Source organism: Pomacea canaliculata, linkage group LG8 (genome assembly GCF_003073045.1).
Source record: "Pomacea canaliculata isolate SZHN2017 linkage group LG8, ASM307304v1, whole genome shotgun sequence".
Classification (NCBI taxonomy): Eukaryota; Metazoa; Mollusca; class Gastropoda; order Architaenioglossa; family Ampullariidae; genus Pomacea; species Pomacea canaliculata.
In genome coordinates, this window is record NC_037597.1 from 27028426 (window position 1) to 27048129 (window position 19704).

The window sequence follows — 19704 nt, forward strand, 5'->3', positions numbered from 1 at the left end:
CTATTCGCCGAGACAGCTCCGAGATAAGCAGCGAGTCCCAAACCTTATCTGGCGTAAGTACGGCTCCACCACCAGGGGCGGCCCCACTTCCTGCGCCGTCATCTGTGTCGGGAGGTTGTACCAGTGTTTGGTGAGCAAACACAAGAGAGCATCCCTTTACATCCCCTGGCATCTCCATCCTGGCCTCGCACTCAGCAGCATGGCGACCGCTTCATCTCGGCCTTCAGCTGTTCACATGTAAAAATATGTTTCAATGGCGGCTCAGGTTGTGTCGGGGAATATTTTGAAATGGGTCCTGCACGTGTCTTCTCCGTAAATAGCAGAATATCTACTGTGCGAGATGTCAGGTCCGATAAGAGTTGTGATGGTAGGTATCAATATGTCCTGGGAGGCTGGGGCTTAGGTTCGGTGCAGTAAGCTGTAAACAAATTACTAAATACCAGCTTGACTGATAAATAATGTATCTTCTCTGTTTCTCGTGTATTATTTCTCTTTCCCTAGCGCGTGTACACACACACATGCACACATATTGCAAAACAAAAAGGGAGAGAGATCATACATTCTTGAAAGAAAAAATTGCATCTTTAATGTAAAGTTTGCAAATACATGATCGTCGTCGTCGTCGTCGTCGTCAGTTCCTAGGTGCACGCCGGCAATGCCTGGATATCAAATGATCGAAGAAGGTTGCTATGTTACACAGAAATTATCCCATTCCATAATAACCATGTAGCATCATTAATTTTCTTATTTGATGTTCCTGTCGTTGATTACCTAACTACTTCCCCTGCCCCACCCCACCCACCACCCTGTGGCACCATCACAGAATTCTGAAAGTCAAGTCTGCATGTGCAGAACCTAGTCCCCTCCTCTCTCTCCTCCACACACCCTCGTCTGCGACAGCATCTACAAGACTGTGAATGCACGTGCGGAGTTGTGAGGTTGTCGGGTCGTTGTGCACAGCTGCGGTGACGGAGGCAGGCGGTTCGATTCAATAATTGGCAGGCGACGGCGTAAATAAGCAAAGTGCGACAAGAAAATAAACAACGGGCCGCCGCTCTGTGGCAGACACCCGAGGGGAGCCCACCCGGTACACAAGACTGCAGACAAGTGGGCTGATGGCATAAATGAGAGAAAGAAAGAAGTAGTAAATAAGAAAACAACAAGCAAGTCAACGACAAGAGAAGAAGTCTTGTTGTCCCAATCCCAGTCATCAAGTGTTTTGATAAGTTTTTGGTAAATTAGTTTCTACCGTCACTGGTGGGTGTTAAGTAGAGGAGTTTTCTCTGTACACCATTCCCCATCCCACCCGATAAAACCAACAGTAAACAAGGACGATTTCGTGTTGTCAGCATTTTCTTTCTCTACTTGGGAGCCCCGGTGGCGTCAGGGTTAGCGCCTGTCATCAACACAGTGAGGGTTGGTTGTCGTGGGTTCAGATCTCGTCTCGGCTACACTTTTCTTTCCGTGCATGTTATCTGCTTGCAATGCTGACTGCCTTGCCGTGATATAACCTTAATCATCTACCCCCTTACCCCCACTTCCCCTTGCCAGTCCGAGATAGAATAAAAGAAGGAATACAGTATATGCGCCTGCATGTGTGTGTCAAGTGTTTGCACGCCGGTCTGTCCCTGCGTTCCCCGTCTCCCGGTGGTCCCTCCCCACGTGGAGTGATGTTTACAAACAGGCCGGCGGTACAGCGGCGGGTGCCGGGCCCGCGGTACAACAAGCCACGCGCGCGCGCGCCCCACGCGCAGGCAGGCCAAGGGAGCGCGCGCCGAGGGGGAGAGACGAGGATCCGGGGAGGACATCCATCAGTCGCCACAACACCAGCGTGCAAGGTGAGTGGCTAGGCGGCCAGGCTGCACGGACACCGCGCGTGAGAGCGAGCCTCTGGAGAGTCGTGGGGCGGGTTTTTTTTTCGGGGTGGGGGGGACCGCTGGACCTCGCCACTTGAAGCCTGTCGTCGTGGTAGCGGGCGCTCGGGGGCTCGTGTGTGAAGACATCTCAGCAACTGGAGATTTGTTCTTCAAAATTCTGGATTGGATTTAATGTGCTGCCACTGGGATTTATTGCAACCGTTAACACTAAGTGTCGTGTGATCATCGTGCGAGGAAACATGGATTGTTGTCACTGAGGACGAACAACTTACTGTGTTTTCATTTCTCTCGTCTGATTTGATTTTCTTCTCGTGAAAAGTGAGTAGTGCAGGTTTGTTTTCTTCATTCTTCTGTAATTAAAAATTTAACTGTTTAAAAACCGGAATTATACAATTTGCAGATTTCACACTGGATTTATCGTGGATTGTTTTTCTGCGTGAAACGAAAAGTGCGAGCTTCGACAAAAAGTGAATTTTGTGGTTTGTTGTCGGACATTTGACCCTAACATTTGCATGCAGGGTTGAGTTTGGGGGATCAAGATGGACACTTGTCCGGTGGTAGTGGCCATGCGGCTAAAGATAGGGCTGGGTGCTTAGGTTGTGGGACGAAGTTTGTCCCCCTGTCGCTGGAGGGGAAGAGGTTCACTTTTGCTCGGACCCTGAGATTTCGTGGTCCAGGATATTGAGGCGACATGGATGAGGAGCTGAAGTGTCCGGTGTGTCGGAGGACCTACACCAAGCCTGTCCTCCTGCCATGCTCTCACTCCATGTGCGTCGCGTGCGCGCTGTCACTGCAGGAGCCAGCCTCCAACCACCTCCCGCAGACCACCCTGGAGGACGGCACCCCGGTGCCCAGCGACCAGATCTCGCTTCTGGACTTCCCCGACATCGACAAGCTGAGCATCGTCAGCGAGACGGACAGCGGGGTGGTGTGCAACAGCCGGCCGTCCAGCTACGTGGGGACCCCCAGCGTGGCCAACATCTTCCTGCAGTCGCTGCAGTCGTGCTCCTGGGCCATCCGCTGCTGCGTGTGCCAACGGCTGGTGTTCCTAGAGGAGAATGGCGCCCTGTCTCTGCCCACCAACCGCGCCCTGGAGACCATCGTGGAGAAGTACCAGAACCGCAAGAAGGTGGACTCCAAGTGCGACAAGTGTACGGATCAGGGTCACGTGGCTGTCACGGCCACCAGCATGTGCGCGCAGTGCGAGATTTTTTACTGTGATGCCTGTCGTGATGCCCACCACCCGGCTAAAGGGGCGCTGACCAAGCACAACTTGGTGGACCCCACCCAGGGTAACATGATGCGCAAGCGCAAGGCGGCCAAGGACTTGAAGTGTCACGAGCATCCCACGGAGTTACTGGCCATGTACTGCATCAGCTGCCGCCTGCCGGTGTGCAACCTGTGCCTCCGACGGTCGCCACATGAACCACGAGGCGCAGCCCCTGGCCTCCATGGCCAAGAGTCAGAAGGTAAGACCTTGTCCTGAACTAACCTTGTGGTAGCAGTGTCCTGTAAGTGTGAATAGGAATAAGAACAAATGAGTCCACTGAATGTCTTACTGGAGAAAATACCCTGAGGCCAAGGTTGCCCTATGACCTGTCATCAGTAGGACACTGTATACATATGAATGCCATCTCTTCATCTGTCTAAAGATCATTGGTTGGACATGTCGAGACTTCTTGTTTGTCCATCGTCGTGTACAATAAACTAAAAATATATATATATGGTTGCTCCTCACTCTTCCGAGTCTTGCGTGGTGTAATGCAGCCATCTGTCCGGCCAACGAGAAGTGTTGCCCCGAGCAGTGCACGTGATGTCTGTTCAATCAAACCTCCGCGTGATGGAGGCAGCGGCTGAGAGACTAATGCGCTCTCCGTGTTTGAAGCCCCTCCGTTGCACCAGGGTGCCAGTGCCCCTTGTTTTGCTGTTTTGTTAGAGCTTGATCCGAAATGAGTAAAAACAGGATGTTTTCAGCCTCGATGCACGTGTCAATGTGGGGTGTGGGGTGGGTGTGAGATGTGTGTACAGATGTACAGCGGGTGTGAATCCATTAACCGCCAGTCTCACGTGTGATATTCGATGGTTGTGTCATTCATGTTGTAAAATCTGTTCAATATTTTCACATGCCGCAGAGAATATATCTGGTAGCACGGGTGGCGGTGGTCGTAGGGTGGAAGGTCTCCATGTGTCCACCCTGCAGAACTCGGGTCAAACAGTCGCCAGGCTCTGCACCAGTCGGATGCCTGCTGTCGGCAGTTAACCCCTTTAATCCTGTCATCGTTGGCACGTCAGGTATTAACGGTCATTCATGATCAAACATTGCAAATTATTCATACAGCTGCAACAAGTCCTGCTCCTGCAGCTGTAAAACAAATAATAATTGATGAATAATTCAGCTTCAGAGTCAGACATTTGAGAGTTTGTCTGCCTTATGAAGTTATTCCGTACAGGTGATGCAATACAAGCGGGTTAACCCAATATTGCACACCCAGGGGACTTGTGTCACAGTTCCTTGTGTTCCTGCGCGTGCACTTTAGGGACCACAACAGTTTTGGGCGTGAAGTATTTATTTTAAATAAAATCCTGAGGTCGTTATAGGGACGGTCCGACCTCGATAATCTCATTGAGTGACCGAGTGTGTGTGTGTCAACGACCAGCATGCACCTCCAAACAGTTATATCAGAATGTAAAAAAAAAGTGTTTATTCAGTTTATTCAAGGTCGACAATGATTACAGTTGAAGATGACCGGACTGATGTCTTTAAGCACTCCACTCACACTCCGGCCATTCATCTTTGTTTCCCTCCAACCACCCGCGTAAAGATGGTTGTCCTCCCCCTCCGCGAGATGCCGCAACACTTGTATGTGGTCCTCGCGTTATGACACCACCGCCACCATCAACACCAGCACAACCACCACCGCTACCACCCATCTCCCCGTCAAGCACAAAGGTTGTGAAACTGTTCACGGTGCTTTACCTGCTTTGTCTCCCCCACAACAGCTGTGCACCTGCAACCGAGCTTTGCCGTTGTTGCTCGATCTTATCGCACAATACTTGCAGTTGTTACAGCGGAGGGTCCGAGGGAGGAAAGCCTCGCCTTCAGTGTAAGGAAGGGACGGAGGTAGCGCACAACAAACGGAGTGGGAGGGGGTAAAGAGAAAGTTGGAGGAAGGAAGAAGTTAAAAAGTTGCGTAATGCTACAGCCAGCAAAATGATTGTGGAAGAGAGGAAATTGTTAGGAGGCTGTGGGGTGGAGCGGAGGAGCGGAGGAGAGGAGGAGAGGGCCTAACGCACGCGAGTCACGGAAGACACGCGAGGGAAAGATTTTCTCGCAGGAAAAAACTTTTCCGAATAATCCGGGGATTTGTTACTCTCTGGCTTAGTGAATGAATGATACTCGTTACAGTTGTCATTGTAACAACATTTCAATCATTTGTTTGATCACCGGAGACATAATAACTGATAACTCCGTCTAGTTGTTGTTTTACTAGAATCCTCATCCGTCGGTGTATATTGATGACAACACCCATCCTCCTCCCAAAGCGACCAGACAGAACTACTTTCCCGGCTCAGACTACCTGCTTATCACTTTCATTATCTATTCTGTGATCAGTGTCTATTCATCTGCCATTTCACGTGACCTTTCGTGTGTTACACCCCGTGAAGTCACATCGAACGCATCTTGGGTTCTCGCCGTGACCCCGATGCTTGCAGTTCTCCGCCCATGTCAGTGCGGATGCAAGTATTGATGTTTACCAACAAGGGAGGGAGACGGGAGGGACCCAACCAGATACTCGAGCGTGCTTGTAAACCACTTCACAGGGGAAGCCGGTAATCGTGGAAAATTGCCGGAAAATTCGCCGTGCAAAGATTTTCTCACGTGCTTAGTCACCACCAGGTCAAAGATTTCGAACCGTGAAAAGCGCGTGCAGGTTCGTGAGAAGATTTTTTGGACAAAGTAAAACTCACCTTTGAACGCAAAACAGTTTTTTACCTGAAACTATCAGAGGTAAACTCAAGTCAAGATACTCGAAATAAGGAATCAAGAGGTCACGTATGTAAACCATCGACGACCTGGTGACCCAAGTGTCGTGTGTTCGAACCTCCTCAGGACTAGTTTCTGTCGACCTGACAGATTCTGGTTTTCTTGTTTGCTTGTAACAGGCAGCAAAAATAACATGGAGCTCAAGGGTTTATCGAGGGTTTATGTTTGTTTAAATTTGGTTGCTGGTGGTCGTTAAGTCATTGCAGCTACCAGTATCGCGGTTTGTCGTCGTCTCGTGAGAAGCGACTATAAACCTCCGACTATGACCAAGAAGGAAATGAGGAAATGGCATCGGCGTTAATTGATGACTGGTCACTCACATCACTACAAGCTTTGGTCGTCTGCGATACGGGCAATCAAACCAAGCCAGCCAGCCAGGGATTCGATCGCAAGGCCTGTAGTGCTCGGCGATGACGTAAACACGATCCCGACAATTACGCATGCGCAGTGCGCCTTTGCCTAGCGGGGGGAGAAAACGTGTCCGGAGCTGGGGATCGATCAGGAGGTGTGAAAATGGCGGCGGGGCACGGAAGGTGCTTTATGTGGTGTTTGAAGTTGCAGTCGCTGGAGACACCAGCAGTGGGAGGACACCGACCATAAGTCGAGCGGGAGGAAAGGTGTTTTCCTGAAAGCATTGAAAATGTTTTTTTTTTTTTTAAAGTTAACCCTCCTTCCGTCTGTCTTCTGATTAACATTTCTGACTGCTTCATCCAACACACAGTAGGAAGGGAGAAGTTGAGAAGAATATTTATCCAATGAGAGTACGAACAAACAAAGTTTTGTCTGTGAGAGAGAGAGATGGGGAGGGAGATGGATGGAGAACGGAGGCTGATAGCGAGCTGGTGCGGAGCGAATCGCTCTCATAGCATGGCGGGCCGCGCTACGCGACTGGCGGTGAACGTGCACAATGCGCAGCGACGCGACGCCGGGTGAGGAGTAAAGTCGGGTGCAGTCCTCCCGTGATTTGTCTCGTCCTCTCCGCCCTCCATCACTCCAGTGCTCACCTTCAGCAGCCAGTACAAACACTATTGCTTGGAACGAAACAAGTTTTTGTTTTCCTGTCGGGGTAGGTGGAGGGTGGGATGGGGTCGATCACTCCGATAAAAAGCTCGACGATTTTAACCGGGTAGATGCGCTCGAATGAGATCACTACGTGTCACTGAGGTTTGTGGGGAAGATGTGGAGGGGAAGCTTACAACTGTACCACTTAATATTTCAAAGTATTGACTATAATAATTCATTGAGTTTGCTGTGGCTCGCACCATGTACCCGTGTTTAGGTTTAACAGTCCGCACCCTGCACTCAGTTTGATGTGTTTGTACTATTCAGAGTCCATTTCAAACCCTATTATTCCACGGCCATCTTTTACTTTCGTCTTCCCTCCCTCACTGTCTCATTACGTGGCTTTAAAACGCGCGAGCTTTCTTGAGGGACTGGGGTAGGGTGGCAAGGATAATGTTTTTACCTTGCGAGTCTTTCCTTTGAGAGGATTCAGATGTATGTTTAAATTTTTAAACACCGTTAAGAGCATGCTCGCGCGTCCTTCCGAGTGAGGGCGCTATTATGCGATGGTGGGACTGGTTCACTGTGCCAACGGATGGAACAGCAATTACCGCGAGAAGACAGGGCGAGTCCGGGTAGCATCTGTCTTTCTGTCTGCCAGCCTGTCAAACGGAGGATGTGAGCATCCCCCCTTGTGTGTCTGCGTGTGCGCGCGCCACGCGTGCAAGCGGGAGGACGCAGTTAGAAAGTAAAACAGGTTTTTGTTATTGTTGCAAAAAAGCCGGTAATGGGGGTGAGGAACCGACCTCACTAACACCACCTTTCCCACTTTGATCGCTGGCACTGTACCCGTGCCGGTGCTGAAGGAGGAACTTGAGAAGGAGGATGGGAGTGGAGAGTTGCGGTGGAGGTGTGGGAAGGGTTAGCGGGGTCAGCCTGTAGGTGTTGCACGTCACATGTCGTCTGCACTCGGCCACCCCTCGGTCCTCGCCGCTCGGTGCGACAAAAGCACGTTCAGTGGCTTATCGTCAGCCAGTCTGGGAGATGGTCCAACGATACAAGCCTTCCCGAGCTTCCCACCCACCGGCGCTGAGGTCTGTAAAAACCGCTTGTCACGAACCTACTACACCCCGTACCAAAGTGCTTTGGCGGCATTATTCACCCCGAACACACACACAAACGGGTATCAGTTAAACGGACAAACACGATTGCTGCCAACCACCCCATCACACAGGAACTACTAAGAAATTAAAAGATAAAGGTTTAATTAATATTGTGAGTGAAATGGGGTGGACGCGCTTGGTAGTAAAAGCGGCTTCAGTAGAGTTGGGTGGGTTAGTAGCTTCCAGAACGCACGTGCATCTGGTGACGGAATGTCCTAGTTTTTATTTGTTCTGTGGCTACACGCTCACGCCATCCCATTCAGAACATTCCTTCGTCTGGTGTCTTTGCCAACTAGCGTACACCCGTGTAATACTCCAACATTCCGCGTATTGTCTCGTAACTCGCATCCTCGTCTTGTGCCAAACTCATGTGGAAAAGGCCAGAGAGTCCTCCGAACGACCCACCCAAACAACATAGGGAGGGGTACACATAGGAAGGTTCTGTTGCTGACGTGTTTGTGAAGACTGTTTCAGATGTGACCCGTGTGATAAGTGATACAAGACGATAAGAAAAAGCCTCACGGTCCAGTTTCCAGTAAATAATAACCAGATTACACCGTTAGGTGTGAGATTCCGAGAGAAGGAGGAGTAAGGGAGGTTGGCTTTCATCGCCCTCGTGTCCGCACTCAAGGAGCCCGACAGAGCACGTGACTTGCGGATGTAGCACGTGCTGGTCTGGCATCTCCTGCAGTCGCCAGCTTTCGCAGCCTCGCTCCCGGAGTGTGATAGAAGCGGCTTTCACTTTCACGCTGCTTGACTCTGCGCGTGACGAAGTACTGTGCCATCATAATACTCCTCCTCCTCCCTCGCCCTCCACACCCCACAACCCCCTGTCCTCCTCTCAACCCACCCTGTTCATCGCCGTGTAATGCCAGCCGCACTCGGCCACCCAGACCTGCCAAACGCCTTTTGCGGTTCTGTCTTGGAAGAACTGAAAAGTGGATACAGATGTGAAAAAAGACGAGACGGACACTTTGTGTTTCCTGTAATAAACATATTACTGATATCATTACATGTTACATTACACATTGTATCGTTACAATACTTACTTTGTTTCCCCACGTTACTAAAAATATCTAGAAAATAATTCAACAATATATCATGTTGTCATGTTTGTGTTATGTGCAGACTTAGATGAGAAAGGGAGAAGAGTTAGCGGTGGGTAGAGAGAATGTCACTTTAACACTGTGATCACAGTTCCATCCCTGTAGAAGGTCATAGGTCAGCTGGCTTTGTAACCACCTAAGACACGGCCAGACGCGGCTGATCAAACATACCCGAGCACCCGCGTCTGCAGAAGAAGACCAACGGGAGGAGAAACCGAGCAACACGTCCTCCAGTCCCCCCATGTCCTTGCACTGAGTGGGAGGACGGGGGAGTGGAGCGAGTATCGACCTCAGGGTCGCCGCAGGGAGGAAGATGCGGACGTCGGTGGCGATGGCGGCAGGCTGATTAGTGCGAGGCGTGCTATCGTCGTCAGCGTTAAGAACAGCTGATGGCTTCGTCTCCGCCGCAGCTACCGCAGCCTCAAGGCTCCGCGAAGCCCAACCCCAGACGGGGAGATGCACCCACGTGCTTTTTTTTTTTTTTCCAGATGGCCGTCATGGTCGATACCACGCGCTATGACTAATGTCGTGCGACGGGCACGCGGCCCAGGTTCCGTTGTGCGCCTTGTCCTCGACACAAAGACCTGCGAGAGCCACAGAGCGTGAACGTGTCACGAGGCGGCCACCGAGCCGTGTCGCCAACCTGCAGAGTCTTACCGCCAGGCGTGTCGATGCTCGCAGCGGATTTGTCTTCAGCAGCAAGACAAGCAGTCTTACCAGGAGGAGAAACAATGGTCGAGGCGAACTCGTCATTGCCCGGGCAACTGAGTTCTCGAGGGTTCACGGTTCAATCAACTTACAGAGCTACAGTTGGAAGAATGCTCTGTGTGCATCAATATTTATCAATATTCTCTCGTTTTTACCGCCACCACTTAAAAACAATTTCACACACATCAAACGATCGTTAAACAACAAAATGTCTTTATTATATTAGTATGCCGCCATCATGAATCATCGCCAGCGAAGGTGGTGTGGTGGTTACAACCCGTGGCCCAGGGTTCAGATCTCGTCTTGGGATACTCTGTATGTTAAACGTATTCGCAGAGCCGGCAGTCGGTTAGATGTCTTTGGGTACTCCTGTTTCCTTCCCCAGTCAATGATGTGATCGTTAGGAAGTTGATGAGACCAGGTACTTCTTGCAAAAGTTTTCTTCTTTCTTTGTTTTTCATGCAAACCAGCGCAGACAGATATGTTTGTTGGTGTGTGCGCGTGCGTGTTGGTATATTATATCATTATGCTTACATCGGTAATTAGGCTACGAATTTGTGTTGAGCCATGTCCGAGGGTGTTCAGAATATTCGTGCGCACGAGAGAGAGGCTGATTTAAACGCAGAAGAGTTCAGAGAGGGGCAATCACTCTCGCAGGAACTCACTTTAAGTGTTGTTGTTTTCGTATTGCGTGCTCTTGGATACCTGAAGTACAGCATCACACACTGATCAAAATTTCCTTGACCTCCAAACTGTACCCGCTTATCAAACCCTCAGTCCTTTGGTCTGCTGGGATGTGACTCACTGCACATGCGCAGTCTCGACAGCCGTATGAACGCCGCTGCTTCCTCTCAAACACGTGCGTGCCACCGCCCCAAGATGCTTTGCGGCTACCTTTCATGTACCTGTCGGCCTGATTTACGATTCCTTCCACGGACGCCATTAACACCGGGCCGCTGAGCGATGTGCCCCGTGGTCAAGCATCTCGTCCACCATCAAAGGACAGTGCCCGGAAGTAGACCTTTGTCTCAGGTCACGGCTGCGCATCGGACCCTTTGACCTCTTCGACACAGAAAGTGGATAGCTGGGAAGATGAAAGTCGCTGTATTTTTATTAGAATATCTCTTGTGAGTACTTCTCTCGATTGGAAGGTCTCTTTAGAGAAAGGAGGAGGAGAAGGTGTTTGACAATTATTCCCATATTACGTCACCGCAAACCGAGGCGATGAGTGGTTCACTGGTTTTACGGTGCAGAGTAAACGGGTGGTGTGGACCGCAAGGGAAAACTGGAGTACCTGCTGACGGACTGCCCGACAGAACTTGGATCTTGAACATACACGCAAGTGTGAGTAGTCAGGAGTGGAGGAGGAGGACAAGCTCCAGACAAAGTCGAATCCTTTGGCCTCCCTCCCACTGTCGGCGAGCTACTAAACCTCGCAACAGACGAACGTTTTGACCCTCTGGCGCCAACTACTGTGTCACCGCTGCGTGCGACGCCCTCGTCGACCCGCCTCGTCTGTCATTTAAATCCCCTTCGGCTCACCTCGAACACCATCGACAGTGCTTTTCCCCTCCCGTGGCGTTGACCCCTTGAAACATTGAAAAACGGATGAAAAGCTGTGAAGTGAGCCGCAACCGAGTGCTCTCGGTCCGCAAGAATCTGCATCACGCTCCACCACGGCGCTCACGGGTGGGGAGAGGGTAGGAGGGGGACACTGCGTCATCGTGGAGGAAAACTGTAGTCGGCGCCCGCCTCCTCCCACCACTACCACCACCACCACCACTCATGTTTTATCGCTGGCCCCCTTCCACCGCTGGGAGGCGCGGAGAGCTCAGCCCACTGTCTCGCTCGGAAGAATTTATTACCTGAGCGTTTTAGGGAGGAGGAGGCGAGACAGCGGCACGGACTTTACGGCCTGTGAAGAAGACAACCTACCAGCACCGTAAACTTGCACCAGGGGGGCTGCAGTACACTGACTTCTCCTCACCTTTAGGACCGTTTCCTTGGCAAGCCAAGTATTTACACCATGTCCTTGCTTCTAAACACTTTGCTGCGTGAGCGCGCGCGTGTACACACTGACACACACACTGACATACACATCCACCATGGCTGAGAGGACGTTGCTTGGTGTCAATGTTTTGTCTGTTGTGAAGGTATCAAGGAAGAGTGCTTGCAGTCATCTTCATTATCTAACGGTCATGTGCACCCCACCTTCCCAGCATCGTTGGACTAGTGACGTCACCAGGTGACAATGGAGGACTAGTGATGTCACCAGGTGACAATGGGAGTGTCAAAGGAGGTGCCCAGCGGTGCGATCTTTGTACCCGACCTTTATGAGGCCGCGATAAGCGGGTACCACCGGCGCCTGTGTCGTCGGCAACTTGACCATTCTTTCTTTGAGGTCATCGCTGGGTCATCGGCTGTACTTGATTACTACTGTCGGGTTGGCATCGCTAGCAGGTGCAATCTTACGAAGTAGGGTTTCTCCGGGAGGTGGTGTGACCATAGGAAGTGGATCTTCAAGCCGCTTTCAACATCATATCTAAAATATTCTTTCAAGAAGATAAAGTATTTCAATTCTCCGATAAAAGCCTGCTCATTAGTTAAGAATTGTGAATTACATTTCTCGCGATATCATCGATGTCTTATCCATCAAAACTTCTTTCCTCCAGCTTTGGAAAACTAATAATAAATATTTTCTTCAAGGACTCCGATGTTTGCTGGAGTTCTCTTCGTGCATCTTGCCCTTACCTCAGGTGATTGATGATAAGAACTTGAGATAGATGGAAGCAGTGAGAGGAAAACTAACACCGTTACAGCCGTTATCTGTAAGGAAACCATGACTAGTTGAAAGGTTGTGAGATCGTTTCTTGTGTCATTTTATTTTGCTGAGAAAGCCCAGTTCAGACTACATCCTGCAATGGTGTATCGTTCCTCCGGAGAACCTCCAGTGTATCTGTCTATCACCAAGTCCAAGGCTGGCAAGGCGATCTGGGGCGACACCTTGCATGAAAGCCGCCGGCCGTTGGACAGGTATTGTCAGGTAACAATCGCAAGGTCTCCCCCAACCCCTTTGTCGTGAGCTAAGGTCTGTCCTTTTCCTCCCGCTGGCTAGGACAACCCCATCCCTGCCCAATCCCCCGCCCTGCACCTCCCACCGAGATTAACTTTGCCCCTTGTGTTTCTCCACCCCAGCACCCGTAGCGGGCACAAAGGAGGGGAGAGAAGTAGGATTTTCCGCCATGAAGGGTTGTCGGAGGTGTCGCGATGGAACGTATTTCCCACCAGACATAAACTTTCCCATTCTTCACGGTCTGCACGCAAATGCTGTTGTTCGTGGTTACCGGAGCGTGAGAATGGAACAGAACTCTCGGCGGCGTTAACTGTCAGAAAATGGATTTAGGGAGCCGTGGGGCTGCGCTGGGGAGCAGGGGGACGGGGACTGGTGGCTTGTACTCTTCAACACAGGGAGGGTGGGGCTGGGGGCAAGGGTTACTGCTTCCAGGCTCTTTTCACTTGTGACTGGACAACTCGTCACATCCCACCTAATGGGTAGGCAACTAAGTTATCAGACAACGAACGTCTATGTGCTGATCCCTAGACGCGGTGAACCACTTACATTTCTCTGCTGACAACTTTTTTAATTTAAGATTTTACGAAGAGTAACTTTCACGATCAATGATAATAAGAAAAAGAATGCGAGTGTCAACAGTTGAATGTATGACCCCCAAAAAAACCTAACAGGTTAGCGCAGGTGCTAACAAGAGTACTAACATTTTCTTTTTATTGTACTTCATGGAATTTTCTGGAAGTGTAGCACTTCATGGCGATTGTAAAGCCGTCCATTCAGTCAGCCGGTAGAAGAAGACAGAGTATTGAGTGGAAGGCAGGTGTTCGTCGTCATGGCAGCAGGAGACGATGATTCCAAGCGAGACCAGCGCAGCTCACGGGGGCGTTTGTCGACACGAGGCTCAAGATGTTCTCATGTTCTTGTCGCCCTCGGCGATAAGCTGGATTAGGACGTCAGCAGTGACGTTGACAGGACGTCAGCTGTAACTGATGTTTGTCGTAAAGTGAATGGGTCGCCACACGGGGCTGGTAAGGTGTGGGCTCACCGCCTCCTGACACACAGACGACACGCAGGTTAGGCATTTACTCCATCTTAATCGTCTAGGATGCAGGAGACCTGAACGATTCCTCCACGAACATTCGGGATGTGGGTAGGTTGGTGGGGCAGTGGGAGGGGGTCAAAGGGTAACCTGAGCCAAGAGCTACCTCTTCAAGTTCTCCTTATCGACTATCGGAGGATTACGTGTAAAGGTTGTGAAGGAGGAGACATCGGTCTGGACTCCCAGGGCCCGCAACTTGTCTGTTTGTCCCATTGAACCACCGCAGTGTCTTGTCCAGCCACGTGATCTGTGTTGCCGGGACTGTGGGGTAGCGCGTGTCCAGTAGCTGTGAGACACGTGGCAAGTAACCTCTTCCCCCTCTCATACCTTCCCGGAGTGTGGGGAGGAGAAGAGGAGGTACCACTGACCCACTCACAATCTACAAGAGATTAAACTTGACAGATGGCCTTCAACTTTTGATCATGATGTCACCCAGCTGTCAGATTACGTCCACCCGGGATCCTGTGGCTGGCCGCCTCCTCCTCCTCCTCGCAACGGGGAGTGGTCACGACCTGTGAAGGTCCTGTCGCTCTAGTTACGGGTTTGTCTACACAGCCAGGGATAAGTGGGTAGTGGGTATGAGGGGTGGGAGGGGCAGCAACATCGAGGCGGGAGGGAGGGAGCTCATTAACGCCAGACCTACCGGTGATGCTGCTTATCGAATGGACGTGGCGCGCGTGAGGGCACGTGCCTGCACGTGGCTAGTCGTCGCAGATCTGAGAGTGGTTGCCCTTCCGAGGCGGAGCGGTGACCTTTGAACCCTCACCCTAGATGGCGAAGGAGCTCTTGAGTCGCGGCGTAGGGGCGGAGGCCGCTGGGTAACAAGCAGAGTGGAGGATGCGGAAAGAGAAGTAGCAACGGATGAGGAGGGGTGGGTGGGGTTAAGATGCAACGAAGATGTTCAGGTTGACGACTTTAGCGACGATTGTTATCGAAAGTGTTATTGCAACTTCACAGCAAAATCGTCACGTGATTTGTTTACCGCACAGTGTGAGAACACCACGAGTTGTCTCGACCTGATTAGAACCTTCAGGGGGAGCTGTCGTCACAGGGGTGAGATGTTTTCACCCTCCTCACGCTGGTGAAGATAGGTGAGCGAAGGACCTGATCGTGAACCGCCGCCAAGTGGATGAGTTGGGTCCATGTGCCACAGACTCCTCGCGCCACCTGCCGGGGGCCACTGGCATCAGGCTACCAGCTTCATTTCCATATCGTGGCCTTGTAAGCCTCGTCTAAAAATCCTCTTTGCTACTTTGGAAATGCATCCCACCATCTTTCTCACCTTATGTTTCAAGTTAAATATTTTGACAATTTTACAGAAGTCTCACATTTTTATTTCTTTCTTTCCTTCTATCGACAAAAACATCGTTCTGTTTTTTGTGGATTTCCAGACGTGTCACATCATGGAAAACTATTTAAACCCAGTGTTTAAAATATTTTTTAAAGCTTACAAATACACGATGTTTTTACAGTGAGCGCGAGGAAGTCGAACCCTGTTCTTGTTTTTCCCTGAGCACGAGAGGGGCGTCCACACAGTCATTAAAATGCCATGTTTTGCAAATTACCAACTTCTCCATTTCCTGTCGGCCAACAGCCCGCCGTTGCCTTTTTATTGCTTGCCATTGATCGTCAGGACATTTGCAATTTTATGAAGACAGATCACAAAAGGTCAACAGCATTACAGCCAGAAGTTTTTTTTAATGTTTGCTGTTTGTCGCTGAATACATTGGCGATGCTTTTTTTTTTTGTTCGGGAAGTAGTCTGCTGGCTCAGCTCCTCATCGTGAGTCTGATAGTTTGTCTGCTGACTCGACTCTTCGTTGCATAAATAATCTGACAGACTCAAGCAGTCCTTTGTCTAATTATCTCTAGACAATGAAACTAAGACAGTGACCGGTGGCATGTCCACTTTGAAGATAGTCTTTCAGTCTTTGAATGACTACTGATGCAAGTCTCTTCTTCAGTAGCTGTGATCAGTCAGGGAAAGGTGAGAATTCTTGGAGTGAATGGAAAAAAGGTGCAGGGAGGACTCTCCCTTCCTTGAGACACCTGCTGGGAGAGAATTTGCGGGTATGGAGGGACAGTGAGGAGAGAGGGAAGAAAGGGTGTCGGCACACTGATGACTGTCAGTTCCAGCCTCAACCTCTCACCTGACGAGAGCTGTTCAGCTCTCAGACAAGCGGCGGGGAGGCTCACCACCCAACGAAACATCAGGAGAGGAAGAGAGAAAGGAATCCTAGCTAAATATGGCAGGTTTCATGTTCTCTAAACACAGTTTATTGAAAGTATTGTAGGTCGGAGGTCAGGAACTGTCCAGAACATGACCCTCATCAGTTTTAAATTACAGATAGGCGTTGTGTTAAATGTCTGGGTGGTCTCAGGGTAGGTTCAGACCAGAATGCACTAGACACACGGAACAAAGACAGACACGGAACAGTGTATCTGACCGCGGATTCCTGTCTCTTCAAGTAGTCAGTGTGACAAGATGGCGACTGGAGGCTCTTAGAAATGTCTGAGCGGCAGGGAGGAGTCGGATGACTGCGGTTCACTCCTCACAGCTAACAGTACAAACTATGGACGAATATTGACTAAATTTGGCAAAGTTTATCCACATTTAAAATCGTTGCAGTGTTAATATTACCATGGCGACGAAAATTTTGTTTTTGCTAAAACCTTTCGGGAAGCAAAACTTATATTAATATCGTTTTGAAATATTGTATGAGTGTTATGCTGCTTGAATCATTGAACACAGGAACACGCTTCTTCCTCTTTTCTCTTTCTCTACTATGTGTCTGCAAACATGGATCCCTGAAGACGTTGGGACTGTTTGGACACCGAGCACCATGATGGTGCGGGCCGAAAGTTTTTAGTGGTTTGTCGCCCTCATCCCTCGCCTCGTGGCGCCAGCAGATTAAGTCTGTCGCAGTCAGCAGCTTTGAACAGGCGCCGCCATCTTGGGCAACGATGGCGAGTGGCTCACCCTGCCTCTTGGGCCCAAGACTTGGCCGGGCGGCACGGACTGTGTGTACCCAGCAAGCAGCGGGCAACACAGATGTTTGGCGAGGACGCAGATCACGTGGTTGGTGGTGGTGGTAGGGGGGAGAGAGTAGGGGACGAGGGAGGGATGCTGGCGCCACTGCGACTGGACAACCCCGTCGTCCTTATCTTGTCTGCGTCAGCCTCCCCGCCCTCCCATCTGGCGCAGGTCTCGGGTTTTCTCGCCCACCCTCGCCCACTCTCGTACCTGTCCGCTTTGTCGGCGAAGCACTTAGCGATACAGAGATTTCTTTTACATTGGTTCCGTCCTCCTTACGATTGTCGGCAGGAGCGATCGCCTTCGGTGTTTCCGGCTGGGCAATGTTCCTGACTTCGCCAGATTCTTTCTTGTGTAGCACCCAGTATCTTTCTCTAGTGTATCTGTACCACGCATACCCGTGTTTCATACCGCATTATTTTTTGTTACATTAATAAGTGCGTGCGTTTTTGTGAACTTTTCACTCATCCCCCGGTAACAAGGTATTTCCGCCACCTGATGAGCTGTGTTCATAAATCACAGATCTTCCAAAAAAAAAAAAAATAAAAAGAAAAACACGAGCTATGATGTCGACAATCATGTCCTGAATGCGAATGAGAAATTAAGCGATCAAAACAAGTGCAGACGGGTGGAAGATACTCTCCTCTCTCATTAGGTCTTGAAGGGTTAGGTGGGGAGAGCAGCGCCTCCTATCAGTATAGTCTCCAAGTGGAGTGAACAGATGTCTGACTACACTCCAGGGTTTATTTCCAAGCCTCTTCACCTCTCCCCCAATAGGCAGCGACATAAACAGAGTTCTTACTCACGGCTTGGTTGAAAGGTCAAGGCGAAGTCCTTCGTGAGCAGCGCTCACCCGCCTCTCACACCCGCGTGACGACACGCCTGACTTCTCCACCTTTTATTGTCTTGATCGTTTTTCACTCCGTCCTTTTCATCTGACCCGATGCTGGGTGCGAGGACTGTTAAGGGGCCCCCCTCCGGCACCGAGCTACAGCAAGAGCACGCGCTGCACCCTGCGAACCCTAACGAGCTCCCTCCCATCGTTTTTACGGCCCTGAATATTGCAGGAGGCAAATTAGCCATTCGGTTTGAAGAAAAACGGACTCGAGCTCACGAACGTAGGTAGGGGCCGGCTGTGGAATGGAGGAGAAGATTGTTTTGATGTGTGCAAATTAAAGATGTCGAGGATTTTTCAGGTAAACATGTCTTCAAGACGGAAGACGTTAAAGTTGGGGAACGACAGAACGAGTTTAAAAACTGATAGAGGGCGCCGACAGATGCGAGCGCGTGCGTTCAGAAAGAAAAACTGTTGTGAGGAGGAGGCGGAAGATAAGCAAATAGATGTCATTACTCCACTTGTGTAGCATCCACTAAATTGCGAAGATGAATCTCATGCCCCCTACACTCTCTTCTGGACAGATAATGCAGTAATGAATAGAAGATGAAAGAAAGAATGACCAAGAAAGAATAAGAAGAATAAGACTAGGAGAAAAAGAACAAGAAGAAATTAATTATTTTTTATTTTCATGAAAACATGTTATCCATTCTGTTATCAAGTAGTAAAGATGCTGGCAGTCCGCATGCTACCACCCAGCGTCACGTGATAAGCGCTCGTGAGCGTGTTGCTCGCGTGTCAAGCACGCACCCTGCTGTCCACGTCGTGTGTGGGGTAGATACGCGGGTACGTGTGTGGGTAGGTCTCGTCAGCGCAAGCACTTCTGGGACAAGCCGAAGGGTGTGTCGACCCGTGCTATCAGAGTACGATATCCTGGGTGAGTCCCAGCAAGGGGGTGACTAGCATTGCACGTGTGTGGTCACGTGCATACACAGGTGCACGTGCACATGCTCGTGGGCGCACATGTACCCTGGAAATGTATTTATTCTGATGCACACCAGGTAGGTCTGATGACCACCATCGAGTACAGGTGAACACCAAGACCAGTTAGTAATGATGACATGCAGAAGTTGTCGCACCGTCTGCCGATGGACAAGCACGTCCAAGCCTCGTAGCCTCCTTTTTTCCTTCCTTCCTGGCTGAGTACTACAGCTGAACGCCTGGAATCCTTGGAAGACTTTTTATCTCAGCGGGTTACCTACCCCGCCGTCAGGGGAGTCCTCGTGCAATGTTTATAGACATGGCTCGTGCAGCCCCTGGCTACAGTAGATGCTCCAAGCTTTTGATGCTCTCCTCGCTTTTTTCATCCTTATTCTTTTTCTTCTTCAATTCTTCGGTATTTTGGAGAAAAAAAAATCCGCGACACGCTGGTTCGTGTGTGGTATCTCCGCCAAATACGGATCAGTTGTACGGAGGCTGTAAGCCGATGAAAGCTTTGCGCGAAGAACATCGGTGTCGACGATCGTTATCGACGCTGGCGATGAGAAGACTTATCGATCGACGTGGAGCCGTTACAAGCTTCCGTCCGCTTCAGGCGCTGCTAGTGATAGGCCTGTCACGTGATGGCTGTGCGTCTAACCTTTGGATACGGGTATTTCAATACCCAATAACCGTAAGCACATTATTTATGTTATCGTTGACTTTAAACAAAATGGGACATCAGAACTGTAGACCTCGTAACGGTTTTGTAACAGATTTCAGACGAT

General features: G+C 50.2%; 1 protein-coding gene across 1 annotated transcript in view; it reads left to right on the top strand.

The window, feature by feature from the left end:
- The first annotated feature begins 1569 nt into the window (after positions 1 to 1569).
- Positions 1570 to 19704, top strand: part of LOC112570643 (E3 ubiquitin-protein ligase TRIM9-like) — a 90682-nt gene continuing 72547 nt past the window's right edge. Inside the window, 2 exon segments of the mRNA XM_025249184.1 lie at positions 1570 to 3272; positions 3274 to 3346. Coding sequence (XP_025104969.1) covers positions 2569 to 3272; positions 3274 to 3346 — 777 coding nt within the window. The 5' untranslated portion in view covers positions 1570 to 2568.